Source organism: Meriones unguiculatus, chromosome 2 (assembly GCF_030254825.1).
Source record: "Meriones unguiculatus strain TT.TT164.6M chromosome 2, Bangor_MerUng_6.1, whole genome shotgun sequence".
Lineage (NCBI taxonomy): Eukaryota > Metazoa > Chordata > Mammalia > Rodentia > Muridae > Meriones > Meriones unguiculatus.
The window spans coordinates 116,183,450-116,210,473 of record NC_083350.1 but is presented as its reverse complement, the minus strand read 5'-3'; the positions used below and the strand labels follow the sequence as shown (position 1 = coordinate 116,210,473).

General features: G+C 38.8%; 1 protein-coding gene across 2 annotated transcripts in view; it reads left to right on the top strand.

Moving 5' to 3' along the window:
• The window catches only part of Otogl (otogelin like), a 151,704-nt gene that overhangs the window by 3,880 nt on the left and 120,800 nt on the right, over window positions 1-27,024 (top strand). For both annotated transcript variants that reach the window (XM_060376923.1, XM_060376922.1), the window contains exons 4-10: window positions 5,563-5,629; window positions 7,317-7,415; window positions 10,406-10,560; window positions 13,757-13,878; window positions 17,506-17,711; window positions 23,520-23,647; window positions 24,006-24,112. In XM_060376923.1, the coding sequence (XP_060232906.1) occupies window positions 5,563-5,629; window positions 7,317-7,415; window positions 10,406-10,560; window positions 13,757-13,878; window positions 17,506-17,711; window positions 23,520-23,647; window positions 24,006-24,112 (884 nt within the window). The remainder of the gene's footprint in view (window positions 1-5,562; window positions 5,630-7,316; window positions 7,416-10,405; window positions 10,561-13,756; window positions 13,879-17,505; window positions 17,712-23,519; window positions 23,648-24,005; window positions 24,113-27,024) is intronic.

Here is a 27,024-nt window from a genome sequence, read left to right as displayed (position 1 = left end):
ACAATGCAGCTAGTCCTGATGAGACCTGATAGGCTAGGGGATGAAGATGTGCCTCTTTGATTTTTGTAAGTCCAGTTTGTGTTGCCCATGAACTTATCAGTGTGCAGTCATCCACTGGAGAATGATTTAAAGGAGCCAGTCCTGTAAAGAAAACTGGCTCTTCCTCTTCCAGAAGGCATGAGCAGTCAGAATTCCTCAGTTAATGACGGCAGTGCATGATCTCCTGCAAATTTCATGCGGGACTGTTGACTGCCTTCACCTTATACTGGTCTTATTGAGACAACCACATCTACTCCGAATTCATGAGTGCAGTGGTTCTGTTGTCTCTAGAAGATACTGTTTCAGTTCAGCCATTCCTGATCTCTGGCTCTTACAATCTTTTGGAACATCCTTCCTTGATGGTCCCTAAACGTTGGTAATGGAGTAACACACATGATTCACTTGTGACATGGCACGCCATAGACACTCATTCTTTGCGCTTTGATTAGTTGTGCATTCCCGTGTTAATCACCATCCGCTTCATAAAGAAACTTCTTCCTCACACAGGCCTTAAATCTAATCAGGAAAATCAGAAAATGCATGGCTGACCCTATAACATGTATGCCACTACTGTACCCACAGGTAATATCATGACACTCAGACCACTACTGTAGTTTACAACCAGATAAGTTATCAACTTCCCTTATCTCCTGCAGCCTGCTTGGCACCTTTAGGCACAACGAAAGCCAGACAACAGAGAAGAAGCTTTCTGCTGCTCAATACCAATTTGATTTCTTCGTGTCTGGTGACGAAGTTTGTTGTATGTGGCTTTGACCCTTTCTGTGGATGTTGGAGATCCTTATGCTTCCGCAGCAATTGCTTTATCCACTGAATCATTTTCCTTGTCATGCACGGTTTTTTTTTTAATTTTTAATTTTTTCTTTAAAAAACCCTAGGATGTCAGTGGAAACAATATTTCAGTTTAAGAAGTATTTTGTATTAGACAAGTGGCAGTATGAGGATTGTAACTCTGAGGCTAGCCTGGGTTATATAGCGAGACTCTGCCCAAGAACAAAACAAACCCCCGGAAGGATGCTTTTTGTGCAAAAATTATTATATATCATGTGGAGTGGTTAAAATGAGTTCTCTGTGATAATTTTGAAAGACGTACTTGCCAATAGATCATATTAACCACAAAAAGCAATCGGTGTAACTCTGTTGACTGAAAAAATAAAACAAAACAAAAAACTTTTATTTGGGTGAAAACTCTAGATTGAAAAACTTGTGCAAACCATCTGTCCCCTATGGGTGAACCACTGTGCATTTACATGCCATCAGGATCTGTGTAATCTACTAGGAGTTAGGGTAATGCCTCTCCTCTGTTACTAAGGAGGAATGCATTTGTTTTGCCTTGGTGCCCATTTTCAGCAGGATGAAGAACAGGGGACTAATGCTTCTGTTTCCTATAGCCAGTGAACATATGTCAAGATCATTTAATGTCGATTGTTTTCAAGGGAGAAATATGTCAGGGAACAATGAGGTCATGGTCATGCAGTACACTGCTTAGAAACAGCCTTTACGGCCATTTGTGCTCAGTTCATTCCTCTTCGGTAAGCAAATAGCACTGATGGATGGATAATTGTCTTCAGAAATATGCTGGCAATGACGTAAGCAAGTGAAGCTTAGGCAGAGGCTTCTATAAATGGCATGCATGTAAGTGTCCCAGTGATTTCCCTATGCAGGGCACATCTCTATGGTGCCAAGCACCCTGGAGATGCAATCAGGAGGGAGAAAGAGCCGATTGCCCTCTCTCATCAGTTATGTGAATATGTGTACCTACTGCCACATTCTCTAGATTGCATCCCATAATTCTTTTGAAGCAGGCATTGAGACCAAGGCTTAGGTGAACAGTTTTTGGAAAACACAGAAAGGAGGGTCAGACAAAAGTGAGAGGAGAAAGGGGGAAAATTCACTACAGGGCATGTTACTGGGTGGCTTCATGCTATAAGCATCTGGGGCTTGGTCTTATTGGGAACAGGATAAAGAAGTGTGTAACCTGTCACCCCTGTTTCAGCAAGGAACAGGAAAACTAGAATAGTTATCATCCAACAATTACTGATTCTCTACTGATCAAAGAGAGGAGCTTGTGTGTCTTAGCTATCCTAAAACCCTGCTTGGACTTTAATCTCAAGCAGTGATAGAAGTCTGGGCTTGGAGCTGGAGGCTAGCATGTCCCCAGAAATCCTGTTGAATCTAGAATGAGCTGAAAAGACATCACTAGAGTTTGCTTTAGTCACAGTGCTCAGCACCATGAGAAGCAGATTCCCATTTGAATAATAGTTTTTTTCCAGTTCAGTTCTTGTTGCTGACACACCGGAAGTCATGTTTTATACGTGTAAACAGAGTAGTCATGCTTATAATTTAGAGATGTTATGTCTCCAGGGATCTGTAAAGAAATCATTTCTGTTCAAATGGCTCATTGAATCCATGTTACCATGAATTATTTGATGTTATGTGCATAACATAAAACTGAAAATGGCCCCCACAGAAAAGTAGCACATCACTGTAAGTTCAGATATGCTCCAAAGCTAAGACTGAGTGTGAAACTTTACACTGTGAAATGCTTTATTGTGCTGGATAAACGGAAGGAATGGTAAGTTGTTGGGAAGTTAAGTGGTCACTGGGATTTCTTGAGAGTAGGTCAGAATTGAGTGGAACAGAAAACAAATGTGTGCATTTGCCTTAGTCCTGTGTAATCCAGTATATTACTTTTAAAATTACATTCAAATAATTTTGCATATTTTGGTTTTTCAAAACAGTGTTTCTCTGTGTGTAGCCCTGGCTGTGCTGAAACTCACTCTATAGACCAGGCTGGCCTCAAACTCACAGAGATCTGCCTGCCTCTGCCTCCCAAGTGCTAAGATTAGAGTCATGTGCTACCATCGCCCGGCTTATATATTTACGTATTTAGTGTTTGTATGTGTATGTGTGTGTGTGGGGTATGTAACTGCACGAGTATATGTGTGTGTGTGAGTGTGTGTGTTTATGCCATGGCATGCACATGGAGGTCAGAAGACAACATTTGGGAGTCTTTTTCTTTTTTTTCCATCAGGTGGTCCTGGAAATTCAATTTCAGTCATGATACTTTGCCTACTGAGTGATCTTGATGACCCCTATATTTCATTTTCACTTAGTAATAGTAAGAAGCCACAGCCTATCATCTGTATTAATAAATTGTTAATTATTTCACCTGATCCCCATGATTCCATAAGGGAAATACTGTTATTCCCTTTATTTTATTGGCAACTGAGGCTACATGGACTAGGTAATTTGTTCAAGTTCTTAGGCCAGTGTGAGGCAGAGTTGAAGTCACTACACTTTCATCAAACATCAGAGATTTGAGGGACTGGTTTCCATTGCAAAGATGGGCATAAGTTATTTCAGAGCCAAAGAACTTTGAAGATGGCATGTGTTCAGTGATGCTGATGTCTATTTGACTTGGGCAGCAGAAAACAGTATGGTGGAAGAGAATATTAAGCTTGACATCATGGTGGGCCCACAGACATGAACTGCTGAGGATTACTTATTTGAAGACTGGGCAAGTACAAATGGAAGAGACTGAGCAGGGAGACCAAAACATGGACCAGTTTGTGAGGAGGAAATAATGAATGTCTGAACTTGGAGCCTTGGTATGGGGGAAGGGGTTTAGACCTGAAGCTTTAAGAGTCTTCAACAAATGAGAGAATATATGAGTAGGATCATGTAACATGGGGTGAGTTCTCCTGTTCAAAGAACTTACTGAGGGGCTAGGGAGATGGATTACACTGCCTGCCAGGAAAGCAGATAGTTTAAATCTCCAGTAAAAGAGCCAGGCGTGACCTTTTACCGCTAATTCCCGATGGGGAGGTTGGAGACAGGAAGATCCTTGGAGGTGACTGGATAGTCGGCTTAACCAAATCCTTGGTCAACCTCTGGGCTCCATAGGCAAACACACATTCCTCTGTGCACATTCATGAACAAGTACACACATGCATTGTACGTACACACACACACACACACACACACACACAGAAAAAAAAATACTGAAATGGAAAATGCTTAAATCCAGCTTCTTGTGTGTGAGAATGACCATTAGAATTAGAGAAGAAAGACCTTGTTTCTTACATCAATCATCATTCTTATCTTGCATGCTCTTCCAGTTTCCCTAAATATCACCAGCCACTTAATATGATAATCATGTGGAAAAGTTTGAGTGTATGTCTTCAGGTGAATATAAAGTGCTATGGGTAACGATATGATCCTGAGCCATATATGCAATTGGAATTGAGTTGGACTGATAATCTGTAAATGATTGCTTTAGTAATATATAATTATTTACAGTATGTCTGAAATCACACCATGTCATAAAGATTGTTTAAAGCAGTATCAGTTCCTTATTGCTAAACCTTTTGTGGTAGATACTACTCTGAAAACTTAGAGGACAGTGCTTTTTTTAATTAATTAATTTTTTAATAAATTACAGTTTATTCCCTTTATATACCAGCTATAGTCTCCTCCGTCATCTCCTTCCAATCCCACCCTCCTTCTCTCATCTCCTCCCATGCCCCTCCCCAAGTCTACTGGTAGGGAAGGTCCTCCTCCCCTTCCCTCTGACCCTAGCCTATCAGGTCTCATCAGGACTGGCTGAATTGTCTTCCTCTGTGGCCTGGTAAGGCTGCTCCCTGCTCAGGGGAAGGTGATCAAAGAGCCAGCCACTGAGTTCATGTCAGAGAAAGTCCCTGTTCCCCTTACTAGGGTACCCACTTGGATATTGAGCTACCTTGGGTTACATCTGAGCAGGGGTTCTAGGTTATATCCATGAATGAACCTTGGTTGGAGTATCAGTTTCAGAAAAGACCCCTGTGTCCAGAATTTTTGGTTCTGTTGGTCTCCTTGTGGAGCTCCTGTCCCCTCCAGGTCTTTCTATCTCCCCCTTCTTTCCTAAGATTCAGTGGTTAACTCTGTTGTACCACACAGTGAAACAGATGTGATTCCTGTTCCCATTTTACAGATGAACAGATAGAGGTATTAAGCTGATAAGAAATATGTCTAAGTAGGAGTAAATGGTCAGATGGTGTTTTCGTGACTGGTGTTTTCAGTCTGATGTGCAGACAGGTCATCTCCGACTGTTGGAGTATCAGCTCGGTGCACCCTATCTCCTACTCACTTGTACCTGAAAATGTCAGAGAACTCTTACTTTTGTATGCAAAGAATCAGGTAATACAAATACAGTGCTTTTTTCAGGACTCCTTTCACAAAGGCATGGCAGACTGAGGTAGGAGCAAGGGAGTGAGAGCTCAGAAGACAAATGCCTTGTCCAACTTGCTGAAGAGACAAAACAGAAGGCTTGAGGCCAGCTCTTCTGACCATCTCCCCAGGGGAACCCTTTCTGCTTCACTGCTTCAGTCTCCATAATAGAAAGATACCTTAAGTCAGCACTTTATATTTTCTGTATTTATAAATGCTTTCCAGAGCTTTTCCACTTGCACATTTGGTTTATGCTAAACAAATGAACTAATTTGCATTTTTATCTCTCTTTTAAAGTTTGAAGCAACCTCTCCAAGATATTTCTTCCATGACGCTATTAATTGGGGTGAGAGTAAAATAAAAGGTCAGTGTGGGTAGCTGTTCTTTTGCATATATTTTTCTGAGCTAATCCTTTGAGGAGGGTATATTAAACCCATTCTTGATTGCTTCATATATACAGGGCAGGTACTGAACCAGGGTGGTAATACTAGCAATCATTTAAGTTCATGTTCTATACAAATCCAAATTGTTCTTAGAAATGGCCAGGACTCAAACATTTAGATGAAGCTGACAACAGTGTGACTGAAGAAAATACCAAAGGGTATCAGGTGTTTTTTTTTTTTTTCTTTTGTTCCGAATCAATAAATTTATTCCCTCACAACCCACTATCTGCAGTTTGTCTTAGCAGTTTACCGCTTTTGTTAAGCAGAAAAATGGATGGTGGCTTAAAATGCAAAGAAGCAGAAGTAATTCTTATTTAAAGTCACAGTGATTCTTTTTAGATTTAGTTTGCTACTTTCAGGAGAGTAAACAGCTTTGTAAATATATTTTTTAAAAAGCTGTGTTTGTTTATCTAAATATTTAGACACCTACCCTCTGGAAAAATTAAGACTACTTGATCCAATGTAAAATGTAGGGACAGGTATCTCTTAAAGAAAACCAAACTGCTTGTAACTTTACAAAAAATTTTTTTTCACCTGTAGTTTGCTTTAAGTTAAAACAGTTCCTTTTTATTTCTCACCTGAAATTTACCTGGAGATCTGTAGGCTTTGAAATGTAAAGAGAAATCAGTGGATATTTAGGGGGGAAATAAAAACAGGACTTTGTCCTCGTGTTTGGCAGACATTTTTGTTTTTACAGTTAGGTAAGTGTCTTTACCAACGGGACGTCTTCCAGACAGGCCCAGCTTCTTTAGCAATATTTCACCATGACTCAAAGATGTTCTCTGCTTCTGATGTGTAACTGATGTGCTTTCAGCCTGAGCTTTGCCAGTTAACCATTGTCTGTTCCTTAACAGATGAAACATTTCCACTAGAACTCATTTGCCTTCTCAAACTCGTTAAGGCGATGCCATTGAAATTAGGGAAAACTTACAGCAATTTACTTCTTCTTTTTAATGTATTTATTTGGGGCAAGTTTTCTTTTCACTAAAAAGTATTTTTTGGAGGGGGAGGAGAAACAGCCAGAAGTATCTTTTGCTTCTGCCTTATATTTGTCAAGCATTGGTTTCCAAAGGCTGAGTCATTTATAACCGAACCTCAGTATTAATGGGCAAACTTCCAACAAAACGTGTCACCCTTCTCATGGAAGGTGGGAGCTTCTCTTTGGGTTTTATGCTTTGCTCAAGCCCTTACTGAAATGAGTGAGGTCTGAGTTATTCTTCAGTACAGCGCTTGCTCCTGGAGAAAGGGCTGGTGGGAAGTGTTCCAAACTTGGTGCAGGGAATCATCTACAGCTTGGGTATTTCTGGTTCTCGTCATCTGGGACAAGGATTCCTTACATGGGAACTTGACCTTTCAATTGCTCGAAGGAGGCTAACCTTTTCTCTCAAAGTACTTTGAGATGTGAAAGCCTGTCTCTTTTGCTTCAGAGCACACATAATGAAATGAATAGATAGAGATTTGATGGCTTAATTCTTTAGCACCGCAAGGCAAGAGGCCCGGATTCTGTTTAAGTTAATGGTGTTACAGTTAGTCCAAGCTAGATCATGACATATTGTGTTTATATGTGCTGATTCTTGCCAGAAGATAAGTTATTATTTTGCCCCTTAGGTTCTTGTCCTCATGAATGCCTTAACGGGGCTTTCTGTTCTAAGACGGGTACGTGTGACTGTCAAATATTCCAAGCTCTTGGGACAAGGTGCCAGATTGGTAAGTTTCAGGGATATTTATGAAAGAATTATGGGACATGAAAGAGAACATTAAGTCATGATTTGCTTGGAAGTATTCATCTTCTGAGATTTGAGACATTAACTAGAGCACTCAAAATTTATTTTCATCAATTTGAAGTAATTTAGAAACGCTGTAAAAGAAAATAGATGTATCAGCTTTCTTTTCCCACCAACCTCTATTTCCTCAAGTATTTTTTTTCTTTTTACTTTCTTTTGCACTAGCTCAGTAGGACCATCTTTTCATTTATATCTCTCTTTTACTTAGTATATGTTTTACTTGATGCATGTCTTTATATATATATAATATATATAATATATGCATATATATTATATATATAATATAAGAAATATATATTTCTAATATATATAATATAAGAAATGCATATAATATATGCATTTCTTTATATATATATGTATATATAGTTAGCTGGACATTCACAATATAGATTAGAAAAAGTACTGAGAATTCTTCAGGCACTGGGGATTATTTTTCTCTTTGAAATATTTTTATCCACAGTGTTTAAGGTGGGTCTTAGGTTAATAGTTATCAATTGATAATAACTTCTGGGGTCTCAGGATTGGGAAGAATGGATGTGAGAGGAAATCACTTCACACCCCAAGGCCAGGTACAAGCTGATGGATGACTCATTTTAAGAGACTGTTCTCGGGAGGTTGTCTCTCTGCTGTCTGACCATGCTCTCTTTTTTTTCGTTCTCTGAAGCAGAGAGTCAATCCCAGTCTTTTACCATTAAATCATTCTTTATACATTTTTTTTCTACATGATCAATCCCCTTTTTGTCTTTCCCTAAAATATTGGCTTTTCCCCCACAGACCCACGAATAAGAATAAGCAGAACATAGCAAGCTGTACTCTACATACATAGTGCAGTGATTGTACCCAAGAACTCACAGAACAGAATATAGCAAGTTGTGCTCTACGCATACCGTGCAGTGAGTACAGTGCAAGCAAGCAAGCTTTTCTCAGCTAGACCTCTACATCATAGGTCCTCTGGGCAAAATCTTGTGCTTACAATAAGTGACGTAAGAACAAAGAGGTGCTAAACAAAGTAGAGTATTCTTAATTTTCAGCTGCTGTTTGTAGCTGAGCAAGTTCTTTCTGAGCTCTTTCTAAACATCTTTCATAATAGGAGTGACCTTTCAGAGGGTTTCTAGCCCCTGCTCACAAACTATACAGAGCTCCCGTAAGCTCTTTATTGTATATCAAGGAGTCCTGTCCATATGACCAAGTCGTTCTAGAAAAGGAAGTGAGTATGAGTTCAGTAGCTTCTCTAGGGCCTCATTTCTTCCTGACGGCAGCCATCTGGGGCTGAGTGTGGAAACTCAAACAATCCCTGATATTGTTTGATATCCATAAGCTGACTAAAGTTCTTCAGGGAACAACTGGCGTAAAAGGCCTCTATAAATTCAATTTCTTGTTCAGATAATTCAGGGTTCACTGCCTTTACAGCCAAGAGGAACGCTTCCTCCATAGCGGTTGTTACTGAGCCATTTCCTTCTCCCCCCAGTCTGCCTAAAACTCTTACCAATTGCATTGGACTAGAGTTGATTAGAGGAAAAAGATGGAGTCATAGTAGGAAACAAATCAGGCAGAAATATAGGAAAAAGCAACGCCATTTGTGGACTAGTAAGCCAGAGATGTTTTCTCCAGGGCGGTGGTGCTCCAGCAGCCAGAACTGGGTCAAGCAGCTGCTTTCACAAGCATGTCGCACCTGACAAATAACCAATATTTTTTACCATTTGCAAGAAGAGTATCTGCTAAGCACAGGGCAGGGTGTATTTGTGAATAATACAGACACACTTCTGCAACAAATGATGCATAATGGATAAGCACTACCTAAACCTGAGTGTTCTGAAAGAAAGGGCAGGATGTAAGATGAGCCATCAGGGAAGAGCGCCTGCAAAACGAACCATTCTATGTTTTTTTTCCTGAGTGAACCAAGGTTGGCCTGAGCTAACAAATGTAGGTAAACATGTCAAAAGAAGATAGTAACGTTCTCCCTTATCTGTTTGGTTTCCCTGAAATATATAAAAACCCACTTAGTGACTTTTTTTTTTTTTTTTTGCAACCGTTACTGCTTTTTACATTATTATAAAGTGAAACATTTAAAATGTAAAGAAAATTAGGGATAGAAAGATGACTCAGCAGGGAAGAGGCTTTGTTGTCAAGCATCATGAACCCACAGATTTCCAGGGAGAAACAAAGAAGCAACTCCACAAACTTGTCCATAGACACCTGCTTGCTGTGACCCACTGTGACCCACACACATCACAGCCACAATAACAATGATAGGTAGAATAAATAAAAGCAAAACAGAGTAGCAGGTTATCTGAGGAGAGGCAGGATCATAATAGATGAAGCTCTTTGATTTAAAAGAAATATTGTTTGAAATTTCACCAGTTTGAGGTCATCATTTTCAAGATTCCAGGAAACTCTGAATGACTAATGCTTCCAGTTCCATTTTCCAGGCATGTATAAACATGATTTTTTTGATCATCATTTATTTTTCTTTTTGGAAACCATAAGGACATTAAAAAAAAAGACTTATGAAGAATGGAGTATTCTCCTGTTGCCCATGTTGTTTTAGAATATTCCATGATGGCCTTTCTTTCTTTTCTGAGTCATTCATTTGCATTATTGGCGTTACTGTCTTGTATCATCTTCCTTACTCTTCCTTTCTTCCGGATCTTTCTCTTGGAAACAACAGGGGAATTTCTAGCATAAGTCCTTTCTTCAGAGAAACGTGGAGAGTTGGTTTTCCTTAAGGAATCAGATGGTTTTTAAGTGTAGCACATGGTTCAATGCTACTTGTTTCTTTCTGTGATGTGGACCATACAAAGGGGAACGATACTTAGTTCAGTGAAAAATTATAATTACTTATTGCGACTGAACACTTTGAAATTGATATGATTTATTTTATACTCCTAAAAATTATTTTATTTTATTTTTTAGTCCCAAACATGGGAAGTGGCAGAGACGGAATTTGCAAAACTTGGGGACAGTATCACTTTGAAACATTTGATGGAATCTACTATTACTTCCCAGGAAGCTGTTCTTACATATTTGCAAAGGACTGTGGTAATTTGGAGCCTCAGTACACAGTATGGGTAGGTGATACTTGAATTTAATCAATTAAAAATTGCTACTTGGAATAATGTATTTTAAAATATTGGACAAATGGTCAGAAATAGACAATAATTATAGAACACAGAGGAATCTACTCTTAATGGAATGACCCAAATTTGTGGCCATCTTGAGTGTAATTCTATTGTGATGATGACTGACCTGTTAGCAACAGGTTTTGAATATATTAGAGGACGTCTCACAGGCTGTGGAGAAATGCCATGTGTTTATTACAATAACAACTCTCATCAACATTCTTGATGTTTGGCATTCATCTGATTATTTGATGATTAAATATAGCTCAATGGTAGAGAAAATATGTTAGCATGCACAAGGCTGTGATTTGGATTGTTGGCTCAAAAAAAGAATAGATAAATATATACAAATATGAAATAAGACAAAAGTTCTAGCTTATCCCTATGCTTGTTACTTGGTTGGAGTATGAGTCTCTGGGAAGACCCCTGTGTTCAAATTTTCTGGTTCTGTTGCTCTCCTTGTGGGGTTCCTGTCCTCTCCAGATCTTACTATTTCCCACTTCTTACATAAGATGTAGTCCATGGCAGTTTAGTGTCCAAGTGGGTTACATAGTAATGAAAAGAGAGGGACTGCCTCTGACATAATCTGATTGGCCTGCTCTTTGATCACCTCCCCTTGAGTAGGGAGCAGCCTTACCAGGCCACAGAAGATGACAATGCAGCCACTCCTGATGTGATCTGATAGACTAAGATCAGAAGGAAGGAGAGGAGGACCTCCCCTATCAGTGGACTTGGGGAGGGGCATGCATGAACAAAGGGGAGGGAGAGTGGGACCAAGAGAGGAGGAGGGAGGGGCTTATGGGGGGATACAAAGTGAATAAAGTGTAATTAATAAAGTAAAATTAAATTAAAAGAATAAAATCCAAAAAATAACATTTAAAATATTTTAATACATCATATGTGTTAATATATAAACTCTTACAACGTTACAGTATGTGGAAGTATGGTGATTGTAAACAGATATCTATGGCTTTCTCTGTGTCTTACTGAGCTGTCTTATTATATCAACAGTAACAGTCATTTTTCTTTGTTATTAGAATAAATATGTGACAAACCTGAAAAAAAATAACCCTTGTTGTGTAGAAGAAGCTGATGTTTATGAAAGAGACCATATAGCTTATGTAATTGTTAGGTAGATTCATGCTACATGATTGAGCTCATCTTAGTTTCAGAATTCCCAATCTTAAGAATTCCAGGAAATATCTCAAAATTCAGCTACCAAAGGGTAATACCTAAGCCAAGGATTTAAGGTACATCCTTTCCAATCTAGCAAAGCATCTCCAACCATAACCAGGGGAGTACTGTGATGCCCCATTTAAAAGCTAACTTTTTATGGACTAAATGTTGAAATCTGGTATTTGTTTTACTTTTGTCATGTTGTACTTTCCTGAATTCCCTGCTGCAGGGTGATGCAAAACTTTGCATTTGCTCTATGGGTCTGGGATCCCCTAAGGCAGTGAGGAATAGTGAATGTTACATTTGAGGGCAGTAGGACAAACAGTGTGTCTCCTTGGGAAAAAAAAGAGTGACCCAAGTTGAATGCTTCCATATTGTCCTTTTATTACTTACCATCCTGTCCCCACCCTTCCAGAATTCTGGCCTCTTGAGCTCCTGCGATCCTGTAATTGAAGTGCTGTCTTTCAGTGTCTTACTGTTTTGGGAACAAGGTGCGAACTAGATTATCAGGCCACACACTACACTGCAGAAGGTCACACCAGCTGCGGCAGCTCACAGATACCGCTTCTTTTGGGTCCAGTTTTCAATGTCGGAATTTTCTTTCCAGCCAAGAAATATGTTTATTTTAATGCAATCTTTCTTATGGGCTATAAAAGTAGTTCATTTCCCCCCCCTTTTTTTTTTGTCAGCCAATTCTTTTTTTTTAAGCAGATTTTTATTTCTTTAAAAAATTTTTTTTTATTAATTACACTTTATTCACTTTGTATCTCCCCTGTAGACCCCTCCTTCCTACCTCCCAATCCCTCCCTTATTCTCCCTTCTCCATGCATGCTCCGCCCCAAGTCCACTGACAGGAGAGGTCTTCTTTTCCTTCCTTCTGATCCTAGACTATTAGGTCTTATCAGGAGTGGCTGCATTGTCTTCCTCTGTGGCCTGGTAAGCATTTTTGAATGTTTGAAAAACAATCATGAGTCTAAAATTTACAAGAGAAGTCATTCAAGCGATGCCATTGTTAGCAGCATCATATATTTGCCTCCAGGGTTGTTTTTTAGATTTCATGCAAATTTATAAATTGAAATGATTTTGTTTAATTTTATGTTCTATATTTTTACTGAATGCTATATTAAGAACTTTCCTCCTTGCCATATATTTTTAAACATACTAATTTTATTAGCTATGGAGTATTCAAATTTATGGAGGGTTCAAATGATTTAACAATATTCGGTTTGGAAATTTAGATTTTAAAAAAGTCAGTACTTCAAAAAAGAATGCTAACATGCATTCTTCTTTTCATAACTCTGTTATTTTTATTTAAATTTGATTTTCTTTTTATGAAGGTAATATATGTTCATAGCTTAAAAGACTTCGTTCTTCTCCCCCTACTGCAGCTGAAGTCTGACTCCCAAAAGCAACTGTTTTAACTTCTTGAGCTGTTTCTTCCAACTTTTGTCTTATATCAAAATGTGATTATTTCAGCAATTTTCAACGTTATAAATTATCTGTCCACTCCTTGCTGAAGCAAATAAGGAGTTATCTTTATTACACTCTGCCTTTTACTTAACTAAACATACCAACTCAAATGATAACACATGTTGGAGAGGTTGTGGAGAAAGGGGAACCCTCCTCCATTGCTAACAGGGACATAATACAATTGTGATATTTACAATTTTTCTGTCCAGTGTGTACCATATAGCTTCAGAAAATTACCATCTCACATGCAGAGGTTAAGGTGAGCTTACAGATCTCCCGAGATAATTTGCATTTTATAAAATTTATTAAATTCATTTTCTGAGGTAAGTATTTCTTTCTTCTCAAGAACCCTAAGTGGAAGTGTGGTTCTCACTTTGGAGCGTGTCCTGAGGCTAATGGTGTTGTGAGCAGTAAAGGTACGCTGGGGGTTTAATCAACGTGTGAATCTGTGTAGTTATTTCCCCTGCTTTCATTCTTTCTTTTTCCATTTTTCTTCCAGGTCCATAACAGCCCAAAGTGCCTTGGTTCTGTGTACTCTTGTTATCGCTCAATCAGCTTATTCTTTTCAAACCAAGAGGAAATTAGAATTTATGGCCATGAAATAAAAAAGAATGGAATCAGGTAAGACGGGGGGAAAAAAAGGCATATGAAAGTGAGGCCAGCAATGAACTGAAAATTTTAGCTGTCTAAGACTGGAGGTGAATTACAGGGAGAGGGAGTATAGGGCTTGTTCAGCTGGCTTTTACAGTTGTGTCACGGAGACATCACGCCTTCGCTGTGCTGAAGCCCACCAGGCAGCTAGGAATCTCGCTGTCCACATCCCAGTGCTGGTGATGCAGGTGGGTTTGCAGAGGCGCACGGAGGATCGCCACCTTCTCCTGAGGGCGTCAAGAGCTGTCTTTATGTAGTTCAAGTCTGATGACTTTGGCTTCTTTAATATTTTGTCTTTTCCTTTTGTAGCACAGCTTACAAAGATTGACTTTCTTTTCTTTTGGAAGGGATTCTGGAAGTCCTTCCAAGTCTGTGAGAATGAGGCTTGGGTGTCACTTGAGAATTTCCACCGAAGCCCCGACAAAGACTCTGAAACAGTAAATAACTGTCCTTGTGGACAGACCAGTGCAGCCACTGTGGCTTCCTGCCTGCCAACAATACGAGAGTTTTGGGGAAGGGGATGTTTATGTTTGACATGGATTTTGAACAGTTAAAACCAGGAATCATGGGGAATAATTTCCCTTCCAATCCAAATAATTACAAAGACACCCAGTTTTAAACATTTCCTAGCTGAGCTATGCCAGAGAAAGTAAATAGTGAGATGGAACAGTTTTATCCATCATTCAGAGCTCACTGTTGGGTGTGTGGGATTCCTTCCAGTGACATACACTAATGATGATGCTTTTCCTTCGTGTCAGCCAAGGGCAGGAGCACCACGGTAAAGGGGCCTTTGAACAAAGGGTCAGAGGAGTGTCATGCCACACCTGCAACCCGGAGCAGCCCTCCCCCCTTTGGGGATTATTTAAATTTTAATGCCCGTTGCTCTGCTTTGAGGCCTTGTCATACATCTCTCTGACCTGGTACCTGCTGTGTAGACCATGCTGGCTGAGGACTCACAGGAGTCTTTTTGCCGAACCCCTCTGATAGTTGAGGAAATAAGCATGTACCAAAGGGCCCAGATTTCTGGGCTTATTGTTTGCTTATCATTTTCTGTTAGCTGCTTTAAACAAAGTTGGAATTTGTTTGTTTTTAAAGTCTTAGGCTTTAGTACAGATTTAAGCAAGGATGTTAACAGAGAATGAGAGGACAACAGTATATGCCATAAATGACAAACACACACACACATACATACACAGAGAACGAGAGAGAGACAGACAGACAGACAGACAGACACACACACACACACACACTCACACAGAGTTACACAGAAACGGAGAAACAGAGGAGAGATAAAGAGAGAGAGATAAAGACTGAGACAGTCACCAAGACAGAGAGGATATACTTGATGATTTTCATATAAAAGAAAGGTGAACATTTGGATGGAATGTGTGGTTAAACTTGCATTTCTTAGAGCTGAATTTACATGTTTTCATGAATATTCATTTGGGCTTCTGGGTAGTGGGCACTTAAAATGATCATTTTTCATAAAATGGATTTACTTTGGAAAAAAAATTCAAGTATATTACCCATTTGTTAAATGGAAGTCAGAACTGATTTCGATAACATGAAAGATTTCTCTGAGGAATCATATAGTTCTATGACAGGGCAAGAGTGAATTTATTACTTGGTAGTACTTCCTGCACTATGTCATTGCTAATGTTGTTGTTATTCTAGTCCCAAAAGGTCAAATGTGTATAGCTTTTACCGATCTGAACTGTGAAGTAAGGGGTTTTGGTATAGATGAAGCCCTGGGTACTATCTTAGCACAAATATGAGCATTCCTGTCTGCTTACATTTTACTGTTTCCAGTTATAAACTAAAACAAAACCCCCTCACACATCTTACATAAAGTATGTCTTAGGAGGATTGGAATCTGTTCTTCTATCACTGTCATCTTCATTAGCACCCTTTCATGTCACGTACAGGCAATCACAGATCCCGGTTTTTTTTTTTTCTCTTAAAAATATGTATTTAATTAAATTTACAGTGAAAGAGAGCTGACAGATACAGATCACTGACAAAGAGCCAAAACAAAATTCCCATTCACAAGAGGTGCACCTCCCACAAAATGCACCTCATTAATAATGTAAAATAGGTTTATAAAACATCATCCACCATTTTTTTCTTATCAGTTACATTTTATTAATTCTGTATCCCAGCTGTATCCCATTCCCTCATTCCCTCCCTCATCTCCACCCTGCCCCTTTCCAAGTCCACTGATAGCGGGGGACCTCCTCCCCATTCATCTGATCCTGTTTTATCAGGTATCTTCAGGACTGGCTGCAAAGTCCTCCTCTGTGGCCTAACAGGACTGCTCCTCCCTTGGGGGGTGGGGAGGTCAAAGAGCCAGTCATTGAGTTCCTGTTAGAAATAGTCCTTGTTCCCCTTACTATGGGAAACCAATTCATCCACCATTTTTTTTCATCAATTACACTTTATTCATTCTGCATCCCCCCATAAGCCTCTCCCTCCTCCCCTCCCAATCCCACCCTTCCTCCTCCCTCTGCTTGCATGCCACTCCCCAAGTCCACTGATAGGGGAGGTTCTCCTCTCCTTTCTGATCTTAGTCTATCAATTCACATCAAAAGTGGCTGCATCCACCATTTTAAAAAGAACAGATTTTCATAAACTTTTAAATTCTATAGAATAACATTATCATTATGATTTCATACTGACTTTTACTATGAGTCTCTGCTATTAAGCTGTTAATCATAACATTTTTGTTAACTAGTCTTTTATTTTCTAATTACAGTTCATAGCTATTTATCTTTGCTTATAACTATTTTCTATAAATATTTATATATGAAAAAAATTCTTTGTGCAGGTGGTTACAGATATTTTATAGTCTTTCTTTGGGGATTATCACTGTTTGCTTACTTTTGATGTTTTTTTTTTTTTTTTTTTTTTGGACAGAACCATTTGTAATTCCTAGAACAGAAATTATAATTTGAATTTTTGAGAGAAAGGTATAACTATATCTATTAACCACCTATCTTAACCATGCTCTATAACTTTATTTTTATATGACTACCTTAATAATAAAAGTGAGCTCCTCAAACTTATTTCATGATGAGGACCTGTTCCTTATTTGCCATTTATAAATGGAAGGAGGACAGTGTTCTTTATTTTCTAAGTGACTTGTGCTTTTGCAATGTTCATTTGATTAGTATTTTTTTTTTGGTTGAAAATAAAATTAAATAAAACCAGAACTCAAGGACATTACATATATTGGTTAATAGTCCTGTATTTCAGGACTATTAAGCAGAAGTTTTAGATTATCAACTCTTTGGATTAAAAAGTATTCTTCAACTCTCATTCTTCCAAATAGATAGAGCTGGTTTCCACACTGAAAAGACCACAGATAAATTTCAGCTGTATATTTCTGATTTTTGAAACAACTACTAAGTTGTAAGTTTTAAGTCTATGTCAGTGGCGCTTTCCTTGACTTTTCATTTAAATATTAAGCTTGTCAAGAATTTTGACATTTTCTATAGGATGAAACCTTTGGGGATTCCCCAGCGTAGCTCATTCAGGAACTCTGTGGAACATGGCAAATCTATGGTCCAGGCTCTCTTGTCAAATTGCTTTCTTTTCCAGTTTGTCTCCGCCTCAGACAATTGGGCAAGTGTATATAGAGAAGCTAGCTGACTACATTCTGGTGAAAACGACCTTTGGATTTTCGTTGGCTTGGGATGGAATAACGGGAATTTACCTCAAACTGTCTGAGGAGCACAGAGGAAAATCCTGTGGCTTGTGTGCAAACTACAATGGCATTCAGTCAGATGACTTTGTGATTGAGCAAGGTAAGGAGCTAGAACACAAGGGAGGGGTGGGCTTTAGAGTCTTCCTCCTTTGGCCAACAACAGCTAGTAGCCAGAAGACTTGACCAAATGGTAGAAAATCCCTGGCTACCACTTGTCTACTTTGGTGATTTCAAGTATAGTTCAAGACGGAAAAGATTTTCTGGTTACTTGACAACATTTACTAAGTTAAGATGCAGTACTTGCTCACATAGCAAATGTTAATTGAGCATTTAGTTTGTAACAGGAGTTTCATGGATACTGTATACACTACTCTGGGGATTGGGGAGCTGCAGTGAACAAAATGCACATCACAAACCGTTTGGCTTGACCGTGTTTACTATAGGAGAAAAGGTATTTTGTATCCAATCTTGACAATAATAAAATGACTGCCAAATAATAGTTTTGTAAAGATGATGAAATGAAATCAGGATCACCCACTTGGCGTAGCAACTGGGAAAGGTTTTATATGCTTTCCTGGTTATCTATTGACTCTAAGTCATGAAACTTTACTAGTGAGTCACTAATAATGAGTCCAGTTATGCTTGGAGACTACTGAGGAGTAAAGAGAACCACATGACTCAGGTCCACATAAAGAAGTTATCTATATATATGTATATATATATGTATATGTATTTTATGTATTTATATATCAAATATATTTAATATACACATATATGTATGTATAATATATTGATATAATAGTGTATATAATTATATATGATATATACATATATAATATATTACCCATAAAATATAATATATTATATACATATATACATACATACTTGTGTGTATGTGTGTGTGAGTGTGTTTGTGTTTAACCCAGTATACTTAGCAGCATATACTGGTCTGGAACAATACTTCTCTTCTTACATATTTCTGAAGTTGGGCCGTTGAATCTTTCTGTTGATGTGAAAGAGGAGCGTAGTAATTCTGGATCTACAGAGTAATCAGTGACAGTAAAAATATACTCTACTGTGTTTTATATGTTTAATATGAGCACACAGCAGCATTATTACTAACACTCATGTCATCTGGTGAGATGTTTAATGTTTTGTTCATTTTACAACAAAACCACAGCCTCCAATATAGTGCAGCTGTCAGTTGATTCTATTAGAGTTGGGTTGGATGTTATTATACTTAAGCACAATCAGACACAATTGCTAACTGTCTTTAAACTACAGCTTGCTACAGAATATTGTTTTGTGTTACAAACTTAATGATAGTTGTCTCTATGTTGTACTTTAATGGATGTTAGAAGAACATTCCAGAGTGTAAATTTTTCTTTTAAAAATTCATTTATTTTTTTAAAACTTTATTACAATTTATTCACTTTGTAGCTCAGCTATAGGCCCCTCCCTTGCCCCGCCCAATCCCACCCTTCCTTCCTCATCTCCTCCCATGCCCCTCTGGCAGTTTAGTCCACCAATAGGGGAGGTCCTCCTCCCCTTCTCTCTGACCATAGCCAATCAGGTCTCATCAGGACTGGTTGCATTGTCTTCCTCTGTGGCCTAGTAAGGCTGTTCCCTCCCTCAGGAGGAGGTGATCAAAGACCCAGCCACTCAGCTCAAGTCAGAGATAGTCCCTGTTCCCCTTACTAAGGAACCCACTTGGACACTGAGCTGCCATGGGCTATATCTGGGCAGGGGTTCTAGGTTATTTCCATGCATGGTCCTTGGTTGGAATACTAGTCTCAGAAAAGACCCCTGGGCCCAGATTTCTTGGTTCTGTTGCTCTCTTTGTGGAGATCCTGTCCCCTCCAGGTCTTTCTATCTCTCCCTTCTTTCATAAGATTCCCTGCACTCTGTCCAAAGTTTGGCTATGAGTCTCAGAATCTGCTTTAATACCCTGCTGGGTAGAGTCTTTCAGAGGTTCTCTGTGGTAAGCTCTTGTCCGGTTCCCTTGTTTTCTCCCTCTTCCGATGTCTATACCATTTACCTTTCTGAATGAAGATTGATCATCTTACCCAGGGTTCTCCTTCTTGTTTAGCTTCTTTCGGTGTACAAATTTTAGTGTGTTTATCATATATTATATGTCTAATATCCACTTATAAGTGAGTATATACCATGTGTGTCTTTCTGCTTCTGGGTTACTTCACTCAGGGGTACAGAGCTAAACAGAGTGTACATTTTGAAAGTCAGAATGTGGGAAAAAAATTCTGCTCTGCTATTTATTACATTAAAAAGTTTAATGATGTGACAGTGTATGCTTTCATGGAGTGGTGAGGATTAAGTGAGACAATTCCTGTAAACATGTAGCTTGCCCATCACATAGATAATACTCAATCCATTTTAATTACTTTATAATTGTCTCCAGGTATCCCACATGAGTGGAAATATGTCTTTGTATATTTTTAAGAAGCCCTCAGTAAAATGCAAATGTTTTATTCATGGTACATGGATAATTTATCATCAGAACCAGTTTAACAAGAGCTAGACTACAGAGCCTGGCTGCAAAGAGTCAGTTTCTTCATATGTAGAATGGAAATAATGAAAACAGCCCTCAGTGCCTCTCAGTGTGTGAACATCTAATGAGAAAATTTAAATGGAAGTGCTCAGAAGTTCGTGAGCATGATATAAAAGTACAGAATCAGGAACATCACAAAATGATACTTGTATCCATTAGGTATTGGGAATGAGAGGGCTTACAAACCTGGAGTCCTGTGACTATGTCGATAGGAATGTTTGGAACTAATGCAGAATCAATCAAATGGTAATTGTTGATTAATTTTTACCTCTGCATCAAAGTTTCATGAAAAACACAATACTCAGTCCAGTTCTTAGTGTGGGTGTTGGACGAGATTGCTTTGAATGACTTCCACCTGGACATGTAGGGAACCTGGTGTGGAGGTGAGGATGGGAAACAGGATCTGCCCTTGTTAGGGTCAGGAAGATGGACCAAGCCTCTTTGTGCAGAGGCAGACTATGCGAGAGCGATTTTTGGCAGTGAAGTGTGAAGGCAAGAAGCAAAGGCCTTGTAGGTGAGGAACAGTTGGGAAGAGCAATCAAGTTGAACTGAATTAGGGAGTATCTACCGGGAGAGAAGAGGGCAGACCCTTGGAAGTCTGTGGTAGAAGCCCAAAGAAAGGCAACAGGCTTCTTCACAATCCGGTACACAGCACAAGGCAGAATTATTTTTAAGATTTCATTTAAAATAAGTTGTAGGAGCACAAAAAGAGTCTGATCTTCTGTTTCTTCCCATATTGTAAAAAGACAGGACAATTTCCAGAGGTGACTGTGTCACCTTTATCTCTAAGGTGTGTGGTGTTTGCTTGAAGCTCAGCATGAGCCTTGTTATTGGGCTCAAGAGTTGGGTAGTCTGACAGAATACTACTGAATATGCAGCTTCCCAAGAGTAATTAAAACTGTACTTCTCCTTGCAGTACTACTTATCCTTCACAGATAACTTCACAAAGAGACCAGACTTCTCGGAATTTAATTTGTTGTCTAGCTGAAGAGTCCATGTTCCTAGTGTATGTCTTTGCATGGCTTCACACCAACACAAAGGCTCTGCTTTACTGTCATTTTTCCCACCTTGATAATTAATAGCCCTTCTTCACTCTTGTGTCCCAATATGCTCAGTGAATTATTCTATCTACAGCACCTCCCATTGGAAGCATTTTCTAATAGATAAAAATTTAAAGTCTCAAAATAAACAACATGTATGGCTCTGTTACTAATACAATATAGTAGCACTTAATAAATGTTTGAATCCAAAACTAGGAATAAAGTGAACTCTAAGCCAGTGGTTCTCAACCTTGTTCTTGCTGCTATCTTTTAATATAGTTCATGCTGTGGTGACCCCAACTATAAAGTTATTTCATTGCTACTTCATAACTGTATTTTGCTCCTGTTACGAATTGTAATGCAAACATCTGATATTCAGGATATCTGACATACAACCCCAAGGGTTGTATGACTCACAGGTGGAGAACCCCTGCTCTAAGGCATTGCCCAGGCTGTTTTGTAATATAAAATCCTGACATAAATGGGACTTATGAAAATATTTTGTTCTTCAGACTTTTAAAAAATTGGCATTTTGGACTGAAATATGGCAGTAGCTTTACTTAAGGAGAACAACCATTGTTAGTATTTTAGAGTAGGTTTTGTTCACCGTGTAACATTTCCAACAATTCTGGAGATCAAAGGGAGGCCAGATACTTTTGTAAAATCAAGAATGTAATTTAATAAATATTGAACACTCATCTACATTTTAATTAATTTATTTGGTAAATATATTTTAAGCATGTGCTATATATTTGATGTTAAAGTAGGGATACAGGAATAAAACACTGAAGCCAGTCTCTCATTTGTTGTAATAGAAGGCAAAATAAATAAGGAGACAAGTCAAGATATAATTTTTGTGAGAAATAACAACCCTGACAGAGAGTGGGAAATGAGATGAGAACAATAGAACAAGTGTTAGCAATGACCTAGAAATTGTTTTCAGAAAGTCACTTAAAAGAGTCCTACGTGAAGAGAGGAAACTGATGAATGAGTGGCTTTTAAACACTGTTTATTTTTACAATACTGGGAATTGAACCTACGGCCTTGTACATACCAGGTAAGGACTCTATCAAGAGGTTACACCCCCAGCCTTCTTTTTCTCTTCTTTCTCTTTTAAGATTGAATCTCACTAAATTACCCATATTGACCTTGAACTCACTTGTAGCCAGGGAAATCTGTGAGCTTGAGATCTTCCCGCTTACCATCTGAGAAGAGTGGTTTTGAAGGAGGAGAGGGAGGCCCTTGAAGACAAGGGCTGTGAGCTGTTAAGGAGCAACTCCCAAAGCTAGGTAGCTGGAGAGGGTTGTACAAGAAGTGGAGCAGGAGAATGAACAAGAGAGTGTGGGGAGAGAATGGCAGGTGCCCTCCCTGGCCACTCTTCCATGCAATAGGGAAGTTGGGAATGTCACACCAGGAGCAAAGCATTCCTGTGAACAGTGAATTTAACCAGTGTTTTCTAGTAGCCCACACACATTACTTCCCCTCTCTTAACTGTGCTCAAGGAGATGGGAAATCACTTGAGATTCAGAGTAATCAGTACAGCTGTTGACACCAGTGACTGAACTATGACCACCAAGTCTGGGTGGCAGACAATCTGAAGCCCCCAACCTGAAATCCTCCTGTTTTACGCATTTCGGCCTAGTCTATGAAACTTGAGATTCAGCCTTGTCTGAATACGGGGCAAGATTAATTTCCGTATCTGCCTTGAGCTTATTCAAAGGCTTGGTGGTCAACCTATACCTGATCTGTTGCAAGCCGTTCACCACTGTCTGTTGAATCCTGTATGAAACCCTAAATAATTGCCCCTTAATTATTCTGAGATCTCTTAGGCTTCTTAACACTGGGATCCCATTAAAGCGTGCGTCAGCCACTCCTCATATTTAGGTGAAATAGATTCACTTCTTAGCATCATTTTCTTTGGTTTATTTGCTAGCCTCAACTTGCCTCTATGTGTGTTTTATAAAATGCCTGTGTAGATACGTATGTGTGTGCATACGACATGTGGAAGTCGGGGAGAACCTCAGGTTTTGTTCTCAGGAACACCACCTACCTCCCTTGAGGCAGGGTCTCTCACGGTCCAGAGACTCCTCAAGCATGCTAAATTCTCTGGCCAGTATGCCCCAGGGATTTGTTTTTCTCCGTCTCCTCAGCATTAGAGTTACAAGTTTTGATGATCAAACTTAAGTTCCCATGCTTGTGTGGAAAACACTGACTGAGACATCTTAGCCAGCTGGAAGAAGAACTTCAGTAAGGTTTGTGGAAATGACTCTGATACAATTCTGTTCATGTTTGAATGCAATAGCGGACTACACAGAAGACATTGCTATGTTTGCAAACAGCTGGCTGCTGCAAACTCCAGATGATCCTAAATGTGTACCCACTCCCTCAGACTTTCCAAATCCGTGTTCCAGTGGAATGCCAGCATTTGAGGTAAGTTTGCTATAAAAAAAATCTTCAGCATATTGGATATAATACAAATCTATTTTTTGCCTGCTTAGCATTAAGCATTTTAGTGCAAATTCACTATAATTAAATTATTGGATTCAGATTATGTAATAGCAATATGGAATGATTTCACATTAACTTCAGCAATAAGGGATTTAATGGGATTCATCAATGTGGTGATTCATCAATAAAATAGGTAGCTTGAAATTTTTTCATCACATTTTTATAAGTATAAATTATCTGCTCTTTCCAGTGAGAACACAGAGTTCTTCAGGTAGGTAAGTAATGAGCACACTTGTGTACCAGTGAACTTTCTGATGATTGCTGTCTGTCTTTCGCACAGGCAATCTTTTTCAAATGCCAGATATTACTACAGTTTCCGTTTCTGAGCTGCCATGAATACATTGATCCATACCTATATATCGCCAGCTGTGTTAATGACCTGTGCAAGTAAGTAAAATAATTAGTATTTGCAGTAACTTTTCTTATGCAAAACAAAACAAACAAACAAAACAAGAGCGGATGTACTTCCGTAACACAGCCATTTCAGTAGCTTACCACAGAGTGCTAAGTGTAAGGACCACACTGGACTTACAGCTAGTTATTAGAAGGTGGCTGTCAAACAGGTAGTCAAATGTTTTACACAGAAGAAACGGAATCTGATGGCTTTTAAACCCTTTGTGCCACTGGCCCTGTTTTAGATTCTAGAGATGTCTACTGAGCCTTCTGTGCAATGATCCACAAAATAAAACAATGTTATAAAGGAGACTAATGAAACAGTCATCAAAAGAATTAAAGAAATCGGCTTCTAATATACTGCATAGGTGCTTTAAATGTATTTCATATTTAATGAGTGCTGAAATTTAGCGTTGTGAGGGTGCAAACAATATAATATGTAATTTCTCCAATTATAATGAGAAATGAGAACACATGAAAAATAAGTGAGATATGTTTCTGACAAAAAAAATCACACGCTCCTAATAACATTGTGATTTGATGCCTTTATGCACAACTGAAGGAAATGCTCAATTTCAATTGGAGATGGCTAGAAATAAACCTTTATAATGTTTTCTCTCCATGGTCACAGATTTCTTTATGCCATTCCAGGTCAGCAACATTCAGAATAGAAAGTTATCTGGGCAACAAATTGATCACACCGTGTTCATCATAGAAATTAAGACAAATTACCCATTGCCGAACTATTTCTAAATTTTGTTTACTTTTGGTTATCAAGTATATGTGATTAGTCACCTTGAAGATTCAGGAGTACTTTAGGAATTCTTGTATATCTTAACATTAATTGAGTCTTAAGAAATAAAAATAGTATGCTTGACTATTTTTGTAGAACAGCCAACTAATTTTTGGTGAAGTGAGGCCATGTGAATTTTTGGTAGCTTGCTAAGATCTTAACTTTTATCAAAGGTAGAAATAGTGCTAAAATTATGTTACCTGTAAATACTCTTTTTTTTTAGATAAATTGCTTACTATAGAAGTGTACTTAATGTATTAATGTTTTCCAAATATTACAACAAACTGGTTGACTTTACAGCATGGCTTTGAGTTGAATGCAGTCATGCTTTGACTTGTGGTACACAGTTTCCAGATCCAGGGGTTCCTAGGTGAGCACAAAGCCCTCAAGTAGCTTCTCTTCTCCAATGATGGTCAGTGACCTTACTATGCAATTTTGTTGCTTTTATTAAAATTATTCATGATGTTCTGATGGCCATATCGGCCTTTTTCTCCTGTTGTAGAGTAAGCCTATATCTTTTTCTGATGATTTTTTTTCTACAGTATATAAATGCCTTTGTAAACCAAATGGAGAATATTTTTAAATTTCTTTCTTTATTATTAATTATTATTATTTATTACAGTTTATTTACTTTTATCCAGGCAGTAGCACCCTATCTCCTCTCTTCCTGGTCCCACCCTCTCTCTTCCCCCTTATGTTCCTCCCATAGTACAGTGATAGGGGAAGTCCTCCTTTCCTACTATATGACCCTACCCTATCAGATCTCATTCTGAGTGAGGAAACAGAAGCAGAAAGACACACATGGCATCTATTCACTTATAAGTGATATTAGCAATATAATATAGGATAAACAGCATAAAGAAGCTCAACAACAAGGAGGACCCCAGGGAAGAGGCTTAATCCTCATTCAGTAGAGCAAACAGGATAGACATCAGAAGACAGGGAGCAAGGCAGAAACCTTCCACAGGGCCCTCTGAAAGACTCTACCCTGCAGTGTATCAAAACAGATGCTGAGACTCATAGCCAAACCTTGGGCAGAGGGCAGGTAATCTTATGGAAGAAGGGGGAGATAGAAAGACCTGGAGGGGAGAGGAGCTCTACAAGAAGACCAACAAGGCCAAAAAATTTGGGCTCAGGGGGTCCTACAGAGGCTGATGAATCAACTGAGGACCATGCATAGAGTGGACCTAGACCCTCTGTTCAGATGCAGTACACAGGCAGCTCAGTCTCCATGTGGGTTCCCTAGTAAGGGGAGCAGGGGCTGTCTCTGACATGGACTCAGTGGTTGGCTTTTTGATCACCTCCTCCTGGTGAGGTGGCCTAACTAGGCTACAGGATCAGATCATATAAATCTTTTGCCTTTTACTATGAATTTTTGAAAATTTCTTCTCTCTCTGTAAAAAGTAAAGACTAATTGTTCTGTATTTGCTCTTTTATTTAAACTGCCTTTTTCTTTTTCAGGATCCACAGAGGTAGCCATGTCCCTTATTTCCCCATTTATATAGAATTAAAAAATGGTTCTTTCCTCAAAGTGGCTTGTGCCCTTGGTTTGGGGCTTTCCTAAATTCACATTCATCTTTAGCACATATTTCTTTTTGTAGGCTGAGATAAAGTATCTTTTGGTAGATTCAGGAAAGTCATTCTCTATTTATTCATTTGGCTGCTCCAATAGCTGAAGTAACTGTGGATAAACTTAAATGGAATGTTTATACTTCTCTCATTTAAAAGTTCAAGCCAGTAATTGCTCTTGGATTAACATCATGGCTCTCGTCCATAAGCTTCACAGTGACTTTGCAGTCTTGCTGACACACGATGTCCCGGTATTATTCTCAGTTTCAAGGCCCAACCTGGCTCTTTATTCTTACGTCTCCATGCTAGCTGTGAGGAAGGGGGAGATGAAGCGGAGCACTAGTTCTTTTTGAACTAGTATGCAACCCACAATCTAAGTATCTTGGACCGGAAGGTAGAAACGTGGTTATTCCTAGCTGCACAGGAGGCTAGTAATGTCTTCTGCTGAGTATCAATACATCCAGGAAATACAAGGAAAAGCAAGGGAAGCTAGAGATAAAAACAGTTCTCCCCTATATCTACATCATATATAAAATTTCAATGA